The sequence below is a fragment of the Carex rostrata genome, chromosome 34 (assembly GCF_964058835.1).
Source record: "Carex rostrata chromosome 34, lpCarRost1.2, whole genome shotgun sequence".
Classification (NCBI taxonomy): domain Eukaryota; kingdom Viridiplantae; phylum Streptophyta; class Magnoliopsida; order Poales; family Cyperaceae; genus Carex; species Carex rostrata.
Window position 1 is genome coordinate 2,544,902 of NC_135951.1, and position 17,568 is coordinate 2,562,469.

General features: G+C 30.7%; 1 protein-coding gene across 1 annotated transcript; it reads right to left on the minus strand.

Moving 5' to 3' along the window:
- Positions 1-9,696: 9,696 nt before the first annotated feature.
- LOC144549036 (putative 3-ketoacyl-CoA synthase 20) lies at positions 9,697-14,378 on the minus strand. The gene is made up of 2 exons (XM_078297796.1): positions 13,624-14,378; positions 9,697-10,547 (listed from the first exon to the last, which is right to left on the minus strand). The coding sequence occupies exons 1-2, from the start codon at positions 14,329-14,331 to the stop codon at positions 9,765-9,767; spliced, it is 1,491 nt and encodes a 496-aa protein (XP_078153922.1). The 5' UTR covers positions 14,332-14,378; the 3' UTR covers positions 9,697-9,764.
- Positions 14,379-17,568: the final 3,190 nt, after the last annotated feature.

Genomic DNA, 17,568 nt, shown 5'->3' on the forward strand with positions numbered 1-17,568 from the left:
CAAAGTTGTAATTCATAATTATGGAGAGATGCATCTAACTGGACAAAATTAAATATTAATATGCATTCTTATTTCAAAATAATAATAGTTGATATTTTTAAAATAGAAAAATAATTGAAAAATAAAATACTCCCAACTTCAAAGCAATTTTGTTGAGCTTGTGTCCAACTTCATCTTTTATATACAAATTTTATCACAATGCAATTTTTCATTTTCTTACAAAAAAAAAAAATTGTTGAGCTTGTGTCCAACTTAAATACTGTTCACGGTACTATAACCTAAATTACTGTTCTGGTACTATAATCTGAAGAACTGTTCAGTACTATTCGCGGTACTGTAATCTAAAATACTATTCACAGCAGTGTCCGGCTTGTGGGTGAATTATTTCTATATTATGTTATCAAATATTAGTAACTTTCCTATTTAGTTTCTGCATTGAGTAGTAGCTATATTACCTGGCTTGTGGGTGAATAGAGTAGGCAATTATTCTGGAAATTATTTATGTTATAAAATTAAGGAGAGACATTTCTTCCCTTTATTTTGGTGTTCTCTGAATTTTAATCTCTGAAGATTATTGGTATTGCACACCTATAGAACAATCATCCATTATGTGGGGCATCAATAATTTCTGATTCAAGTGTAAATTATTCATGTATCACATGTTTGTATTTAATATATTCTATCAAATTGTAATTGTTTTTCAATATGGCACTGGAATACATATGAAAATATTAATATCAAATTCTTCAAGTATTTATTTCTCAACATGCAAGTGTAAATATTACATGTATTAGGTTTTCTACCTAGCATATTCTATCAAAAATAAATTAGTTTTCTTTTTTCCAAATGAGATTGGATCATAGAAGGAATCAGAATCCGAATCAGAATTGGTCACTTCACCGTAAATTCAGAATCAAGTGAATCGCTATGTATCAGTTGAATCAAATTAGAAACACAGATTTTTTGCTCGATGCATGTTTTGTATGAAACAAAATATATAAAATATTAATAAAAAAATAATATTACATGTAATACAACATAATACAAGCATATAATATTACATTCAAATAATCCACTAATACAATATAATACAAGCATTACAACTAAAATACAACACTCTTTCACCATTACAAACTATATCTTGCTGATTGAATCACTTCATCGTTGATCGTCTCTATTATAAATGTAAGGGGGACTATGACTTCGTCGAAGCTATAGCTTTCTATCAGTGGGATGATTTGAAGACATGTACTAGAACTGGTCCCGAGTTTCAATTTAGCCGCCAAATTCAATATAAGAATGAGGTGAACTTTACTAGCATTTCTATCAAATTTATTTGGAAAGTGATTAATTGTCCCACATGGTAGATTCTTTAAACGTCCTCGTAAAACTATCTGGTACGATGCTCTTATTAATACACACACATTATTAATTTACACCATATTAAGTATTTATTCCCACGATACTTGGCATTTCGAAAAAAGTCTGATCATATCTACTTTTTTTTTTTATCATTCTCATAATCCATGTATCTTTTTGATATTTTTTTTCTGCGTAGATTCTCGCCCATATATCTGACAATTTGTGAGAAATTTTGTAAATCTAAAACTACAAATATTTTGTACTCATTTTTTTTTTCAAATAAGATCCATGATAAATTACTTTCGCATTCGTTATCGCGCAAGAATTTATAACTTATAATACAAGTATTGATATTTCGTGTTACAAATATTTTATTACATATGAGACTAGATAAATCAGAAAATATTAATACCAAATATTAAAAGCATTTTTAACTCGTCATGCATGTGCATACTTATTAGTATTTATATTGTTGGGTCAGCAATTGACATTTAATTAATATTAATGTGGGATCTGCTACCTAACTTTGCTATTCAATATTTCATGACAAAAAAGAAGTTAATTAAATATATTTTAACTTCAATTTCTTTTGCATTGTTTAAACTATATTTTGCTATTATTTTATCTTATTTTCTAGGTATTTTCAGAATAATTACCAACTCATATAATTAACAATAATGAAATTACAAAAACAACATAAAAAGAATAACAGTAAAAGACGCTGGGCTGGTAACTCTGAATTAAAATTTTTTTTTTATCGGTAGATAAACAATATAAATATAGGACACATTTTTATTAAAAAAAAATTACTATTTCTTTAGATAGGTAAATAATGTCTACTTATGGACGGTCCAAAATCTTTATATTGTTCAAAACGGTTAAAAGCTCCAAAGTAGTCTCTGTCCAACAGCAAAACTCATTTAAAACAATTTCTTTCCATTGCACGCTTCTATCAATTTAATAAAATATTTCCACAAAAACACAGTCATCTCAAAACGATTAAATGAAAGCTCCAAAGTTGTCTCTGTCCAACAGGAAACTCGTTTAAAACAATTTCTGTCCATTACACGCTTCTATCAATTTATTCAAATATTTCCACAAACACAGTCAAGATATTTCAGGACCACACTACCCTGTTTGACATATACACATTATAATACATCAGGTGGTCACATTATACATCAGGGTATCAACGGACAACGGGTATGATTAGGGTCAGGTGGATGCATTTTTGTGCCCGTACCTGTTACAAACTTTCCTTGCCCGTGTTCTACCTTTATCCGCTACGAGTTATCTTATTCGTACCCATTTCTTTCCTGTAGTAGATAAATAACTGGTAATACTATACTAATTTTTTTTATTTACTAAATAAACATTAAAACACAATCATTTCATACATATATACGTGTTTCGAAGGTCTAAACTTTATTGAAATTTTGCTAGAATATATTTACGTGTCTTAATTGTTAATTAAGTGTAACACAACAACCAAGACTAGCTGGAGAGTTGGATATTCATTGCTCCTTAATATATATATGATATATATAATTTTCTTTTATAATTACTGATCTGCTAACTGGTACGGAGTAGGATTTACTTGTTCTCTTATCCGTTTAGATAACGAAAAAAAATTACCCGTACACAATAAGTTTACCAAAAATTTTTTCAACCATACCTGTCTTACAGAATACGGTATGGGTCGGATAAATGGAAAAAAAAAGGGTAGCATTGACACCCTTAGTCACAGAATGATTAAGGTCTAACCATAATGCCCATAGACAAATGACAGATGGAAAAGCAATCTGGACCACACGGCCTTGTTAGACGTCGACTCATTATATTTCATCGTAACGAGTTGTCACAAAAAAATTAAGGTACACAGAGACAAATGACAGACGGAGAAGCAAGAGTTAGCAATACTGTTACAACTGAAATTTTGTTGAGAAATTTAATGTGTAGAGAACAGGAAATATTGTCGTAGTAAAGTTTGGCAATTTTTGATATTCCTTGAGAATAGAGAAAGTAATAATCACCAAGTTTCAACATGAAGTAAAAAAAAATGCAAAGTTGTTTTAGTTCTATTGTCTGTGCTAGCTTTCCGCAGTTTTGGGCTAACTTTCTGCAAATTAAATCCATGATTTTAGGCTCTCCAAAAATGCAAAACTAATTTAAGGTTTTGAAAAACCAGAATTTTTTTTTTTACGGTTTTAGGCTAAAATCGTGAATTTCATTCATGGTAAATTCTCAGTTCTAAGTTTGATATTAAAAAAATTACTAAGGAACTGTGAATTTATTCCATAGTAATTCAATTCATCCACCACTTTTGTCAAATCAATTATTATTTTTTCAAAAATGAAAGGACTACAATATTTTTTGTATTTATCTAGAAGTGTCTTTTGAACTGGGATCAATAACTCAAATTCAAAACTGAAAAATGTTGATTCAGATTATTTGTCGCAGTCTTTCTAATAAATTAAATTATATAGTATTTCATATATTTTCAAAGAAATATATAAAATATTTCTAATATTTTAATACAAAAAATAAATAAATTATGACATTTTCTATTTAATTAAACAAATAAGCAGTAAAATCTAAAACCGTGAATTAAATTAACTATTTCATGAAAAAAAAATTCAGTTTTACGAAACAAAGTGGATTTGTTCAGTTTTGAGAGTTTGCATATTTGGAGCCTAAAATCGTGAATTAGAACTGCGATTTGGATATTTTTAGAAATCTTCAATGAGAATTCAATTATTATTTTTTGGATATTAATAAAAATTTCACTTGAAAAGTTGACAGTTAGGAGTCTCTTCGAAAGAAATTTTCAAAACGTGTGTGATGGTCGCCGGATTGAATTGGATAGGATTTAATAGGTGCGAGATTTTATAAACATGTGAATGCACAAGGAAATTTTGAAAAATATTGTTTGAATGTAATACAAGATTTCAAATGATAATTTGAGAAGAAAAGACTATCATTTGCTATTTGTTCAGAAGAAAAATAATAATTATAATAAATTAGCTTGCGTCAAGTTAATATATAATATTTTAAATTTTTAATAAAGTGTACAAGTATTAATCCTTAACTCATTTGCTATTTGTTGAGTAGAACTAGGGTGTTCTTAAGTTCATCAAGCCCCTTGGTGAACTTAAGTCTAAAACCCGTCAAATCAGCTTCAAAAGATGAATCTGAATCGTTAAAACTTTCGAATTAATTTAGTATAAAGTCAATCGGTCAAAATTAAAAGGTTAATAAATCAATTTTAATGCATTCATTTTTTGAACTTTTTTGATCATTTGACTTTATATTAAATTAATTCGAATGTTTAAAATTTTGACATTTAGATGCATCACTCATAAGTAGGCGGGTTTCAACGGTTAGAATTCGTCATTTAAAGTCGGTTTGATGGGTTTTATACTTGAGTTCACCAAGAAGCTTGGTGAAATTAAAACACCCTTTGAACGCAATATTCTCATTGGACATCTCATTTTATATAAAATGGTGGTAAAAATTAATTAATTGGCCATGATCATTGGACATCTCATTTTATATTAAATGGAGTGAGGGGAATTCACATGCCCTCAGGTTATCTGAGTACAATTGAAACGAACAGTTCAGAATCATTCTTTTAATTTTGCAAAAATCTCAAAGCAGAAATAAAATAAATAATTCTCTATTAATTAAAAATACTTGCGTTTCCTCACGATCAATTTATATTCTCAACAATAATATAAATAATTTGTGAGTAATAAATGAGCCAACAAATATACATAAATAAGCTGTGAGCATTAAATGAGCCAATGGGCTGGTGTTATAGACATGATTTTGATGGTGCGGAAACCTTGCTTGAGTTGAATCAATGCATGACGTTGGTGAGGAAGGCAATGGGCTGGTGTTATAGACATGGTTTTGATGGAGGAGGAGAAGTGAAAAAGTAATAGGAAAACAAGTGGAAGAAGTGTTATTGCAAGTGAGAAAAAGAGCAAGCAAGACAATTTGCAGCGGATCAGCTTGATTAGAAAAAGTACTGTACCGATATATTTAAAAAAACGATGAATAAGAAATTACAAAAACTATACGATTTACATGGTAATGTCAAACTAATTTCCAGATTAACACCAGCTTGTAGTTTAAAAAATATACGATTTACATCTTTGATCTGCAATCTAACTTTGTTATTTAGTATTTATTGTGTGGGGTCAGCAATTAACATTGAATATGGGTACGTTTGAATGATACAGGAATAGCGCTAATTCAAGAATAGCTGCTATTCCTGGCGAGCTATTCTCAACACAGCATGTTTGGATGAAAAAAAAAATACTATTCTTAACAAAGGAATAGCTTGAGTTAGCTACCATTCTGCTATTCCTATCAAATGTTAGGTTAGCAGCTATTCCGAACCCAGGTATAGTTACTATTCCGAACTATTATTTGATTCATCCAAACGCATGTGGACTTGGGCTGCTGTACAAACTAACAAATAAATTAATCTTTGTGAAATTATCTTTAGATATAAAATGTATATTTCACATTCAAGTTCAATTAATGAAATATATCCAATGATGCATTAATTTAGTAATTTATACATAAACATTTTTTTCTTTTTAACTTCCCATTTCTTTTTCTCTAGACGTTTGCCATGCCAACAAGGAACATCAAGCAAATTGGGTATTGTTGTCGCCCTAATAGCGAAAACCTCAAGCAAATTAGGGTTGGACCCGTGACACGAAACACCACAAGAAGCCTGCCACATTAACAAGGAGTCTTACAACTCAATTTATACATCACGATATGTAAATATATTACGTTCCTTTCCAAAATCCATTCCAATAACATTCATGGTACGTATCTTTTGTTAGATTTCTATATGTACAATTCATCCAACAAAATAACAAACATAAATACTTAATGAAAACAATAAAGTAAATTTACCACTATCCGAGATAAGTACATCGCACCTAGAATTCCTTAGGTTCCTAGAGCGTACTCTTCACGTTCCTCAATCTCTAGACTTGAACCAAAGTTATTTAGTTTCTTACTTTAATTAATATTGTTTCTAAATAATAAAAACTTTTATTATTTAATTATTTTTAAAAAAATTATCGTAAATTTAAGTTCATTAAAATATTAATTTCGAATTTAACAATAAAAATAATTCTAGACATTGTCATTTAATAGCTCTTTCTTAAATTCGCATTATAAATCTATTTCTAATATAATTAAAGAAAATACTTATTTCTCAATTACTAATTTGGTACTATAGTCTCAATTACTATTCACGGTACTATAGTCTCAATTACTATTCTGGTACTGTTAGCGATAATACAATATGAATTAATGTTCCTGTACTGTTCACGGTACTATAATATGAATTAATTTTCTGGTACTATAATATAGAATGATCTGGACTGCTGGAAATTTGTGCCCATCACCTACCGATAGAATAATCTTTCAAGCTATTTACTAACTTGCCAAAATTCCTTTAGTGTATCGGCTCGAGACCAGATTCGGTCTAAATCGTTAGAAAATGGATGATATAACATCCCCTTTTAGTAGTGTATTATGGTTAATTCATAACCCTAAATATATTTATCCCATAATATTTTTGTTACTAACTTATGTTTTGGAATTCAACTTTCTTTTAAGAATTTATGCTACATTAACATAATTCAACATGCATTCTAGGATTCACCCTACATTTATAGATTCAACCTGCATTTTGCTCTTAACTTAATGTTAGGATTTAGTCCGCACTTTTCGAAATCTTTAAAATCGGTGTCTAAAAGATACTCCTCATGTGAAATAGAAATGTCAATAAATTTGAAAAATTTGTGAAAAAATTGAGCTTGTCCATCCTCATTTTTCACATGAGGAATTTCAAGTATACTCCTCGAAAACCTCAAATTACGTATTATCCCCTCTAAAATTTATAATATCATAATTACTTCTTCTAAAATTCAAATATTCACAAATTTATCGAATTTATTGACATTTCTATTATAACACGTTTTAAATTTATGTAGTTAGCCATTTTATCCTTTACTAGAAAAATCAAAATATGAAGTATGTATAAGAAATGTTATATCTTCTAACTAATCAGTTTACGAGGACAAACTCTACTTATGACACATACACAGTATTATTTAGCATATGCATGTATGTGTGTCACATGTGAAAAATTGGCTTATTTTGGCTTATTTGTTGAGAGAGAATTGGTTGTATCATGTTTATACATGTCTGGAATTAGCTCATGTAATTCGTATTATGAAAATGTGATATTTAGATAATGTGGTATTATTATTGTGTTATTTAGTAAAAATTTGAATTCTGTAAATGTTATATGAATTAATGTGGAATTAATATGTAAAATTTCTATTACCTAAATGTGATATTTGAATTAGTGATGCACTCTGTAATGTGTTAATAGTTAATACCTACATTTTGCAAAAAAGAAAAAAAACAAACAACAATGGAGACAATCTAACAATGACTTCGTACAAAAAAATAGTGTTTTGGTTTTGGAACTGTTTCATTAAATAATAATGGAGACAAATTCATTTAAGTCATTGTTTAATTAAGACAATATAACAATGACTTCCTACAAAAGAAAATAGTGTTTTGGTTTTGGAACTGTTTCATTAAATAATAATGGAGACAATCTAACAATGACTACCTACAAAAAAATAGTGTTTTATTTGCATATCTCTTGCACAATAAATGCTTAGAGAGTGTTTGATGGTCATAATTACACGGATAGGATTTTACGGCCGTCAAATCTCACAATGTAATTTGCAAAATCTCAATACCGGAAAAAGTGAATTCATATCAAGTGAGCTACCTGATTGGATTATGTTAGATCCGAATCAGTTAATTTAAGTTTGAATGAATCTTAAAACAAATCGTCCTATCTTAAAGCAATTATTTTGGCATGATCGTTAAGCTAGTTTTTAGAGGTGGAGTAAACCCCTTACTCCATTCTTAAGGAGTCAAACGAGAAGTAAAATAGAAAGAATAAGGTGAAGTAAGAGATGAGTTAATCCGAAGTAAGTTACTCCATTATTTCAGGTGAATTAATTTATTCTACCTGTAGAGTCTACTATCATAGACATGGGTTCATTTTTTAACATTTTACTCATTCATATGAATTAATTTTAATCCATGACTTGAACTACCAAACAAAGTTTAAAATATAAGAAGTAAGATGGAGTAAACAATTTAATCATTATTAACTTTACTCCATAATCAAACAGGACTTAAGAAAGTAAACAAAATAAATCAAGTTGAAATAGTATTACAAGGATCATGTAAAACACTGTTCTTAAATGATAAGAACTCCACAATATTCAATAAAGTGTCAAATAGAGAATTATTAGAAGAGGAAAAAGAAATTGATTGAAATATTTTATTTTTATTTTTGTCAGATAGAAGATGGTAGGAGATCATAAGAAAAATACCCTATTTTTATTTTTGATGTGGCTAATAACTAATTTTCAAATTTTGGAGTGGCAAATAAACTTTTTTCCCTATTTGTTTTGAAAATTTGAAACGTTGAGAGCATTGAGAGAAAGAAGTCAAAACTGGACAAGATTCTTTTTAATAAAAATGGACTTCATACCACAGAGGGAAATAAATCTGCTGCGATTCTAAAGAATTGTAGAAACTCTGCCTTTTCAAATTCAACTGTTCATATGTTTTGGATATTCGTACATAAAAATCATCTATTTTTGAGATTCGTGCATTCTAAAAAATTAATAATTGAATTTAAAAAAGCAGAATCCCTGCAATTCTTTGGAATCACAGAAGATTTATTTCCATCACAGAGAAATGGCCCATTTAATATCCAAACAGTACATTGCCCAGAAAACATAAATAATCTTCCCAGTTTTTGAATTGATATGGGCTATAGCCCATTACAGCCCATGAAAACTCCACCCCTGGCCTACCAATTAATGAACTTCATAGTTTATATGGGTCGTTAAATTTGATGTGTGACTCGGTAGTCTCGTACAATAATGCACTGGATCAGGATATATAACATATAGTTCTTGTCCTCAAGTAGCAAATCAACAACATATTTTTCAATAGCTGGAATGAGACTTTCTGATTTGATGATTAAATTACAACTGCGCTTGGAATTATGAAGCCATATTAAAAGATTACCTTTTGTTCTCTGTGCATTTTGCCAGGCATCCACCCAAAAAAAAAAAGGCGCAAAAAAAAAATATATATATATATTAACCTTATAGAATTGGTTTTATTAAACTGAAAACTTTACATGCAAGCCATAAAATGTTAAAACAAAACAAAAGCCTTACAGACCACAGACTGTCCTTTTATGGCTACAAGCACGAGTTATATAGTTCAATTAACAGCACGCTAACTCAAACCCCTCAAATAACTCAGAAATCAATAGGCACAAACTTAGGCACATGCACAGGAAACTTCTCTATATCATCACTCCATGCATTATTTTCCTGGGCACTATCAACAGACCTAAGTGCACGCCAGACTGCGCTGTTGCACTTGAACCCTGACCCGAAACCAATCATCCAAACCCGGTCGCCTTTCTTGATCCTCCCTTTAGCCTCACAATATGTCAACTCATACCACAGCGAGCTGCTAGACGTGTTGCCCCACCGGTACAGAGTCATCCTTGATGGCTCCATGTGCCATGGAGTCAGTTTCAGGCTCTTCTCCAACTCATCTAACACAGCTCGACCGCCAGCATGAATGCAAAAGTGCTCAAATGCCAATTTGAAATCAGGGATATATGCCTTCACATTCATTTTAAATATTTTTCGCATAATGATCGTGGCCAAAAACAATATTTGTTCTGACATGGGGAGAACCAAGAGACCTAAGGTACTGATGTTGGTTTTCAGTGCTTCACCGGCAACTGTCGTTAGGTCTTTCGATAGGGACACACCGACTTTGCCCTCGTCATCTTCCTCCTGGGTCACACATGAGTAGCTCTGATCATCGGCTCCTTTGTGGATGCGCACCGTGTGGATCAACTGGTACTTTGCACGCCGACGATCTGACTGACGGTTCGATAACAGAATGGCAGCCCCACCCATGCGAAAAAGTGTGTTGGATATGAGCATCGATCGGTTGTTGCCCATGTACCCATTTAGCGTTATGTTCTCAGTGCTGGCCACCAATGCATAGGTGTTCGGGTGCACCTGATGAGATTTTATTAGATTAGATTTGGACCACTAAAAGAGCAGGGTAATAAAAAGGAGATGCAATCTTTTCCGGAAATATATTTTGTGGTTTATATGATCAATAAATCAAGCAATAGTATATGAGTACTATACTCCAGTTCTGTTGAAAGTTGATCCAAAATTAGCTTTCTCTATTTAGAATTATGTTGTAGTTGTTTTTAGAAGCATGAACGTGTATAGTGGGATTAGTGGATTTCTAAATATAGCAGTAGTGGGTTCTATAATTAGTCATGTAGGTCAAGTTTGTAATAGCAGGATACATGGGGAATAATTTTATTTTGGGACTGTTTGTAATAGGAGGATAGATAGTGGGTACTAAATTTAGATGTTTCAGATTTAGTCTTTTTGTTGTGTTATAAATTCAGATGTACTTTGTATCCGAATTAAGGAAGTAATAGAAGTTAATTTCAGCAGCAAATTTTTTCTGTCTGTAGTTGCGTCGTTCCAAAATTTCCAACATGGTTCAAGCAGATCTTAATTAGCGCATAACTTGACAAAATTGATTAAATGTAGATCTTGATAATTATTTTGCTATCATAATTTTGTATTTCGTTGGTATATTGTTTTCTTTAAATCATATATAGTTCTATTTCGTAAACATTAAAAAGATTAAAGAAGTAAAATCGACTGACGCCTGATGGTGCACTTTGCAAAAGGAACTCCACCTTAATTAAACCCAAAAGAAAAAAGAGGAAAAAATAAAATTATAAAAATTTCACAAAATTTGGGATTTAATGGAGAACATTACTGAAATACACTCATCAAACTGGATATTCAGCTCCTCTTGTTTAGAAATCATGGATCCAGACCGTTCATTTTAAATCAAACAGTTCATATTTAACTACTGAATTAGTTGTTTGATCTATACCTACATGAAATGTCTAATTTTATTTTTTTTATTTTAAATAATCTTAATGTTTTTTCGTAAAGATTCAGGTTTATTTTTAACTATGTAATTTAAGATTAGCAGTTTAAATTTGAGGCCAATTAATCATTTACGAGAAATGACAAAAACTATTCCATGTGATATTGCATGCTAAAAACAGTAACTCGAACTGATCTCGCATTTGCGAAGCAGATTTTCTTTCCCATTTATTACGTGTGGTTCTTTTTTCATTGCTACATTCAGTAGTTCATTAAGGGCTTGTTCAATAAGTGCTACGGTTTGATTGATGGTCAATCCTTGAAACCCTATTTTAGTAGCAGCTGTGCGGAATTGATCCATTTTGTGTCGGAAATTTAATGTAGGATTTTACCAAAGCAAAGTCAACTTTTTTAACAAATGTTTCATCTTTTGATTTTTTTTTTTTGATTTTTTTTCAATTTTTTGACAACATCATGCTACCATTGAAAGATACACCGATAAATTCAAATTTTAAAATTAATTTGATGATGTGTCAAAATTGATGATGCAAGTATCATATGTATGCATGTAACTATGTATATAATTCAAAATAATTTTATTATGCATATAGATTATTAAATATATTTTTTTTTGCTAATGATTCGTACCATTCTGTAATATTTATATATATATATATATAGAGAGAGAGAGTTGGGCTATGGTACTTCGCGAATTAAAATGAGTGTTTTACTTCACACTCATATTTTACGATTTTAAAGTTCAAAACATTGATCTGAACTGTTCAAGTTGTTCTCCATATTAAATTGTGCTTGGAGGCCAATTTTTACATTTTTTGAAAATTGTTTACTATTTCTTTAGAATTTTTGAAAATTGCTGTTTTTTATGTTCCATGATTTTATGAAAAACAGCGATTTTAAAAAAATCTAAAGAAATAGTAAAAAAAATTAAAAAAAATGTGAAATTTGGTCAAAAAGCACAATTTAATATGGAAATCAACTTGAACTATTCGGATCGATGTTTTGAACTTTGAAATTAAAGATTTAGACGTTAAGTAAAACACTCGGTTTACTTTGCGAAGTACCGTAGCCCAACTCCCCCTTTCTCATTATATATATATATATATATATATATATATATATATATATATCTTTCATTCATTTATTTGTTGAAGGAGTGTTGCAAAAAATACATCGTAAGTTTTAGTACTATTAACTTAATGCCTTTATTGTCCCTACACAGTGGTTACAATCAAAAGGTTTGGCAGACTATATATTACACGTCAACTTTCAATATATCCAAACTTTATACACAATGCACTCTGAAATCTCTGATGGGTTCAGCAGAAATTTCTTAAAGCAAGTAACATGTAGCTTTTTTATGAATCCCTGTTCATATTTACTTCCCTCCACCAACCTCCAATTACTCTTATCCTTTTTTATTATTATTAACTTTTTTATGTCTGAGTGTGTACATTAATTAGTACATATATGCATTGATCACAAGACTTCAATTTAATTCCATATCTATTAGTCTTTACTGTTGCCATGACTTCCCATTTTTCAATGTAATTTAGAAATCTGATCCTAAGAATTGCCATTTAATTATTAAATTTTGTTCATCTTTTGAGTTGTATATTGTTTTGTTGGCAAATGTATAAATTTCGGAAAATAAATTTTGAAGGATCCAGCTGGCAATTTTTGCATTATGGACATACTCTATTTCATTGGCTAAATTTATATAGCATTCTTTTTAATTAATCAATATTCTTTTGATCAAGTAATTCCACGTATTCCAATTTAGAAATACTTATTATCGTGGGGTTCCATTGTCAAGAATAAAGCCAACAATTTTTCACAACCCAAGCGTCTAGTGCCATACTTCAATTTAATGAGAAAATAACTTCTCTGCACCCCTACCTCTATAAACTTTTAGATCTAATAGGAGTGTATAGAGGTAGGGCTGCAGCGAAGTTATTTTCTAAGAGCACCTTATTAAGATCAGCATTGATTACTTCAAAAATAGTACTATTTTATTAATCTGTCTTGTAGCTGATATACTTCCATTAATTCATTTGCCAAAAGAACGTATTAGTACTATATAATACTGTTTAGTGTACATTAATTAATCAAGTATCTTTAATGCAAGATAACAAGGATATATAATCCATACCTTAAGCAAGCTCTTGGCTAGATCAACTGCAATAAGCCCGGCACTGCAACCCATACCACCGATATTGTAAGTGATGATATTCGTACGGAGCTTGTACCGGTTCACGATCATTGACGTAAAAGATGGTATTGGGCTGTACAGGCTCGAGTTCACCACAAGAATTCCTATGTCTTCAGCTTTTACACCGGTCTTTTGAAATATTTCATTGACCACACCGAATATTACAGCCTCAGCCTCATCCCGGGCCGTTGCTAGGCAGATATTGATTGGATTTGTGGTTATTGACATGGGAAAGTAAGTTTCCTCCCCCAATCCTGCCCGTTCTAGAATTTTTCGTTGGAATGTTAGGCTTTCTTCACAGAAATTGCAACAGTCGGTAAACTGTTTGATGGCGGTGGCTCGTGTAACCATGTGCTGGTTACCGGGCTTGAAAGCCGCTATGTCAACCAGGTAGATCTTGCGTGGTTGACACATGATATAGAGAGTGGCCAAAAGGGTGAGAAGAGCAGATGAAACAATGACAATGGATTGATGGTCATGAAAGAGATTGTGTATGTCAGAGAAGGTTAAAGACAGTATTTTCGGCGAGTAAAGGAGTACAAGTGTTATGAGGAGGAGGTGCGGGATATGCGAAACAAAATGGTGGTAGAGGAGTTTCTTGTAGTTCCTTTTGGCTTGTATTAGTGTTTTTAATAGCTTAAAATCCATTTTTGAGCAGGTCTCAATGTCTGTACAATGCCAATAGACTCTTTGACTTGGAATTTGAGTGTGGCTTCGCAAGGGAAAAAATGATCAATATATATAGAAGCTTAGAGCTAGGGTGCCAAGGGGTACAATATGGGTTGGGTAGTAACATTTTCACGCTTGTACTCGTAAAGTTAAGAGGTAATGGGGTCAATTAATTTCATTTTTTTTTTTACAATTTTCGTGTAAATACACACGATTTTCTATATATATTTTAGTGTAAAATGTTATGGGTACTATAAAATTGACCTTCATTTGTAATTGTAAATTTTATATAATTGACCTTATTGACGTTTGACTCTCATAGGCAAAAACTTTGGCTCTGCTCTTCAAGTTAACGGAAAAAACATTATTTATATTTGAATACCTGATAAGCTAATTTAAATAATCTCCTTCATATCCATCTTATTGAATATAATATGAGGAAATGAATAAAATGGTCTCATTGATCTGATTTGTGCTTCTAGTAAAATATTTTTTTGAAACAAGAAAAAGAAAGAAATATGAATAATAAAAATAACTATTATGTGTATTATGAAAATTTAATAAAATAAAACTTTAAAACTTTCTAGGAAATTGAATCTACGGTTGGAAAATGAATATATAATATATAAAAAAAAGTTAAGAGTTCTTATCATGCTCCGTTTCCATATGAATATATTTATAATTTTATTTTTAATATAACAGCTACAAAATAGTCCCCAATTATCCATCTTAAAAAAATGGTGCGAGTCGGATAAACAGTTAAAGGGGTGCTACTTTCAAGTATGAAGAAAGTTAGGCTCTGTTCGTCGTAGTTACTATGTGCGTGTGAAAAAAAAAAATTCAATTACAGTAACATACAGTTCAATTTGACTCATATCCCAAACCCGTTTCCAATTTCATATGTCCGCCGAACAGGATCCAGAGAGAGACAATTGTTATTGGAGAAAGAGTAGCTTGGGTATCTATGCTAAAATTGCACTTTCTTAATGCCAACTATTTTACTACATGCTGCGGGGTTCTCATAAATACTTGTTCCCTCTTTAATAACTACTTAATTCCTCGAAGATTTAGTGAGATATAATGGCAGCGAGGACCAGGTGATTCTGAATACGGTAAAAATCTACTTAAGTAATGAAAGGGGATACAACAACAATAGATTAACTTTCACAATTTTAACTTTTTTTTTTAATTTTAGTTATGTCAAAATAAAAAAAACTTCTAAAATAGAAGAAAGTAAATAAAAAATGTTAGGGTCATGACTTGCTCTTTATATATGTTGTCCAAAAAGAGCAAATCTGGACATTTAAATGATGAACCCCGTAGAGATTTCAAAGCGAAAAAAAAGATACGACCTTATGCTGAGTGAGAGTGACGAAATTAAACAAACATTCATGCAAAAACAGAGTTTACATCGTTACAAAGCTTTATGGGTAGAACTAGGAAATTGGATCTGCTGCTTTTTTTTTTAAGAAAAGCGAGTCTGTATCCTTTTCGGAAACCGTATCAGTGTGCATCGTGTATAAAAAAGTCGATAAATCTTATAGAGTTGGAGAACCATGTCTATGTATAATTAACATGCACGATTAATTCCTACAAAAAAAAAAAAAAAAACATGTTAGATCTTCAAAAATTAAGAAATCGCTGAAACATGTGATTTATAAGTGGTCACAGTTACTGTGTATAATAATAAGTGTTAATTTATATACAGTCACACTAACTGTTGTTGGCTTCCTCCAGAACTGAGTGATGGGTCCACCCCCAACTAAGCTGACGTTAACGTTGGAGCTGCAATATGATTTTCACCAGCTCTCTTCTAAATATTTTGCATAGATAATCTACTCCATGCATAAGAAAATGAAAATTCTACATTTTTTCTTAACTAGATTTTGGAGAATGTGGTTCTGGAACTAAATTTCTTTCATTATATATTTTTGATTACTTTCTATTGATTTTAGTATTGCTAATAGTAATTTAATATACATTTATAATTATTGTATAAGTCCCATTGAAATTGTTCATTATGACTCCGAGTAGGTCTGTTATCTCAATTAAAAATAAGAAAAAAAAAATCAAACCTTCGAAGTGTTTTCACAAGTGAGACGACGTTTAATTATAATGGATCTAGTAGGAATAATTTAATGCAAATCAGAAAAATTTATGACTTCTACCTCTGACCCTAAATAGTTGCATTGCTTTAGATAAAAATAGCTCAAAAAAAGATAATGCACCAAAGACCTAAAATCCAAAAACCCTAAGTCAATAGTGTACTCATTCTGCTTGTATAGATGAGATGTATATTTAGAAAATAATTTAAATCCATCTTAATTTGTACAGTGAGTTGTAAAGACACCTTAAATAATTCTGCTATCCTATACAAATTGGTAGAGTACCGATAGATGGTATTGAACTTATTATGACGTCACCAGTAGAAGTAACATATTAAGTAGAAGAAAATCATGTTATATATGTATGTGTGTGTGTTAACTGTATCCAGATTTTGTAGTACATATATTTCATTTTGAGAGAAAAATAAATCAAATATATATTAGATATACTTCTAGGTTTTATTGTCATTTTCTTGTGATGAATTAGTTTTGAAACGCAAAACTACAATTAATATCAAATTTTGCATGAGTGATCCACTTATAACATTCTATAGTTATAACATCATACAACATGATTTTTAAAAGTTCAAATAGCCAATCCAAACCATTATACTCAATATTAAAATGTGCTTAATTGGCGATAGAGTATATCAATTGAATATTTTTACTATTTATTAAGTATTTTACAAAACTGATATTTTCAAACCATTGAATCTTGTACTAATCTTAATAAGTAGTAAAAAAATTTTAAAAATTGTAAAAAAATTAACGAGCGAGTTTGGAGTCTGTTCATGTTTGGTTCATGTACAGGTTGGACCTAAAAGCCACAGATGACGAGTCCTACGCAGTGGATTGTGACACAACTTTAGTGTATTGAGCTGAAACACTCGAGCTAGCGTACTCCTTCACGCTGTACAAGCAGACCACACTAGCTAGGATAAGAAGACCCTAGAACTAAATCTTAGATTATAAACTATCTCCTAGAATCTGTTGAGAAGATATGGAAATTATAGTTCGCTCAACAATGAAAACTATCAAGAGTTGCAAGTTAATGCTTTTTGAAATGTGATAGATGGCTAGCTTGAAGAATCTGAAGTGAAATAACTCTTTT

Excerpts from the sequence above, each read along its gene's own strand:
- LOC144549036 (XM_078297796.1), bottom strand. The coding sequence starts at position 14,331 with ATGGATTTTAAGCTATTAAAAACACTAATACAAGCCAAAAGGAACTAC. Across the intron at positions 10,548-13,623 it reads TAGCCAAGAGCTTGCTTAAG|GTGCACCCGAACACCTATGC; the intron begins GTATGGATTATA and ends AAATCTCATCAG.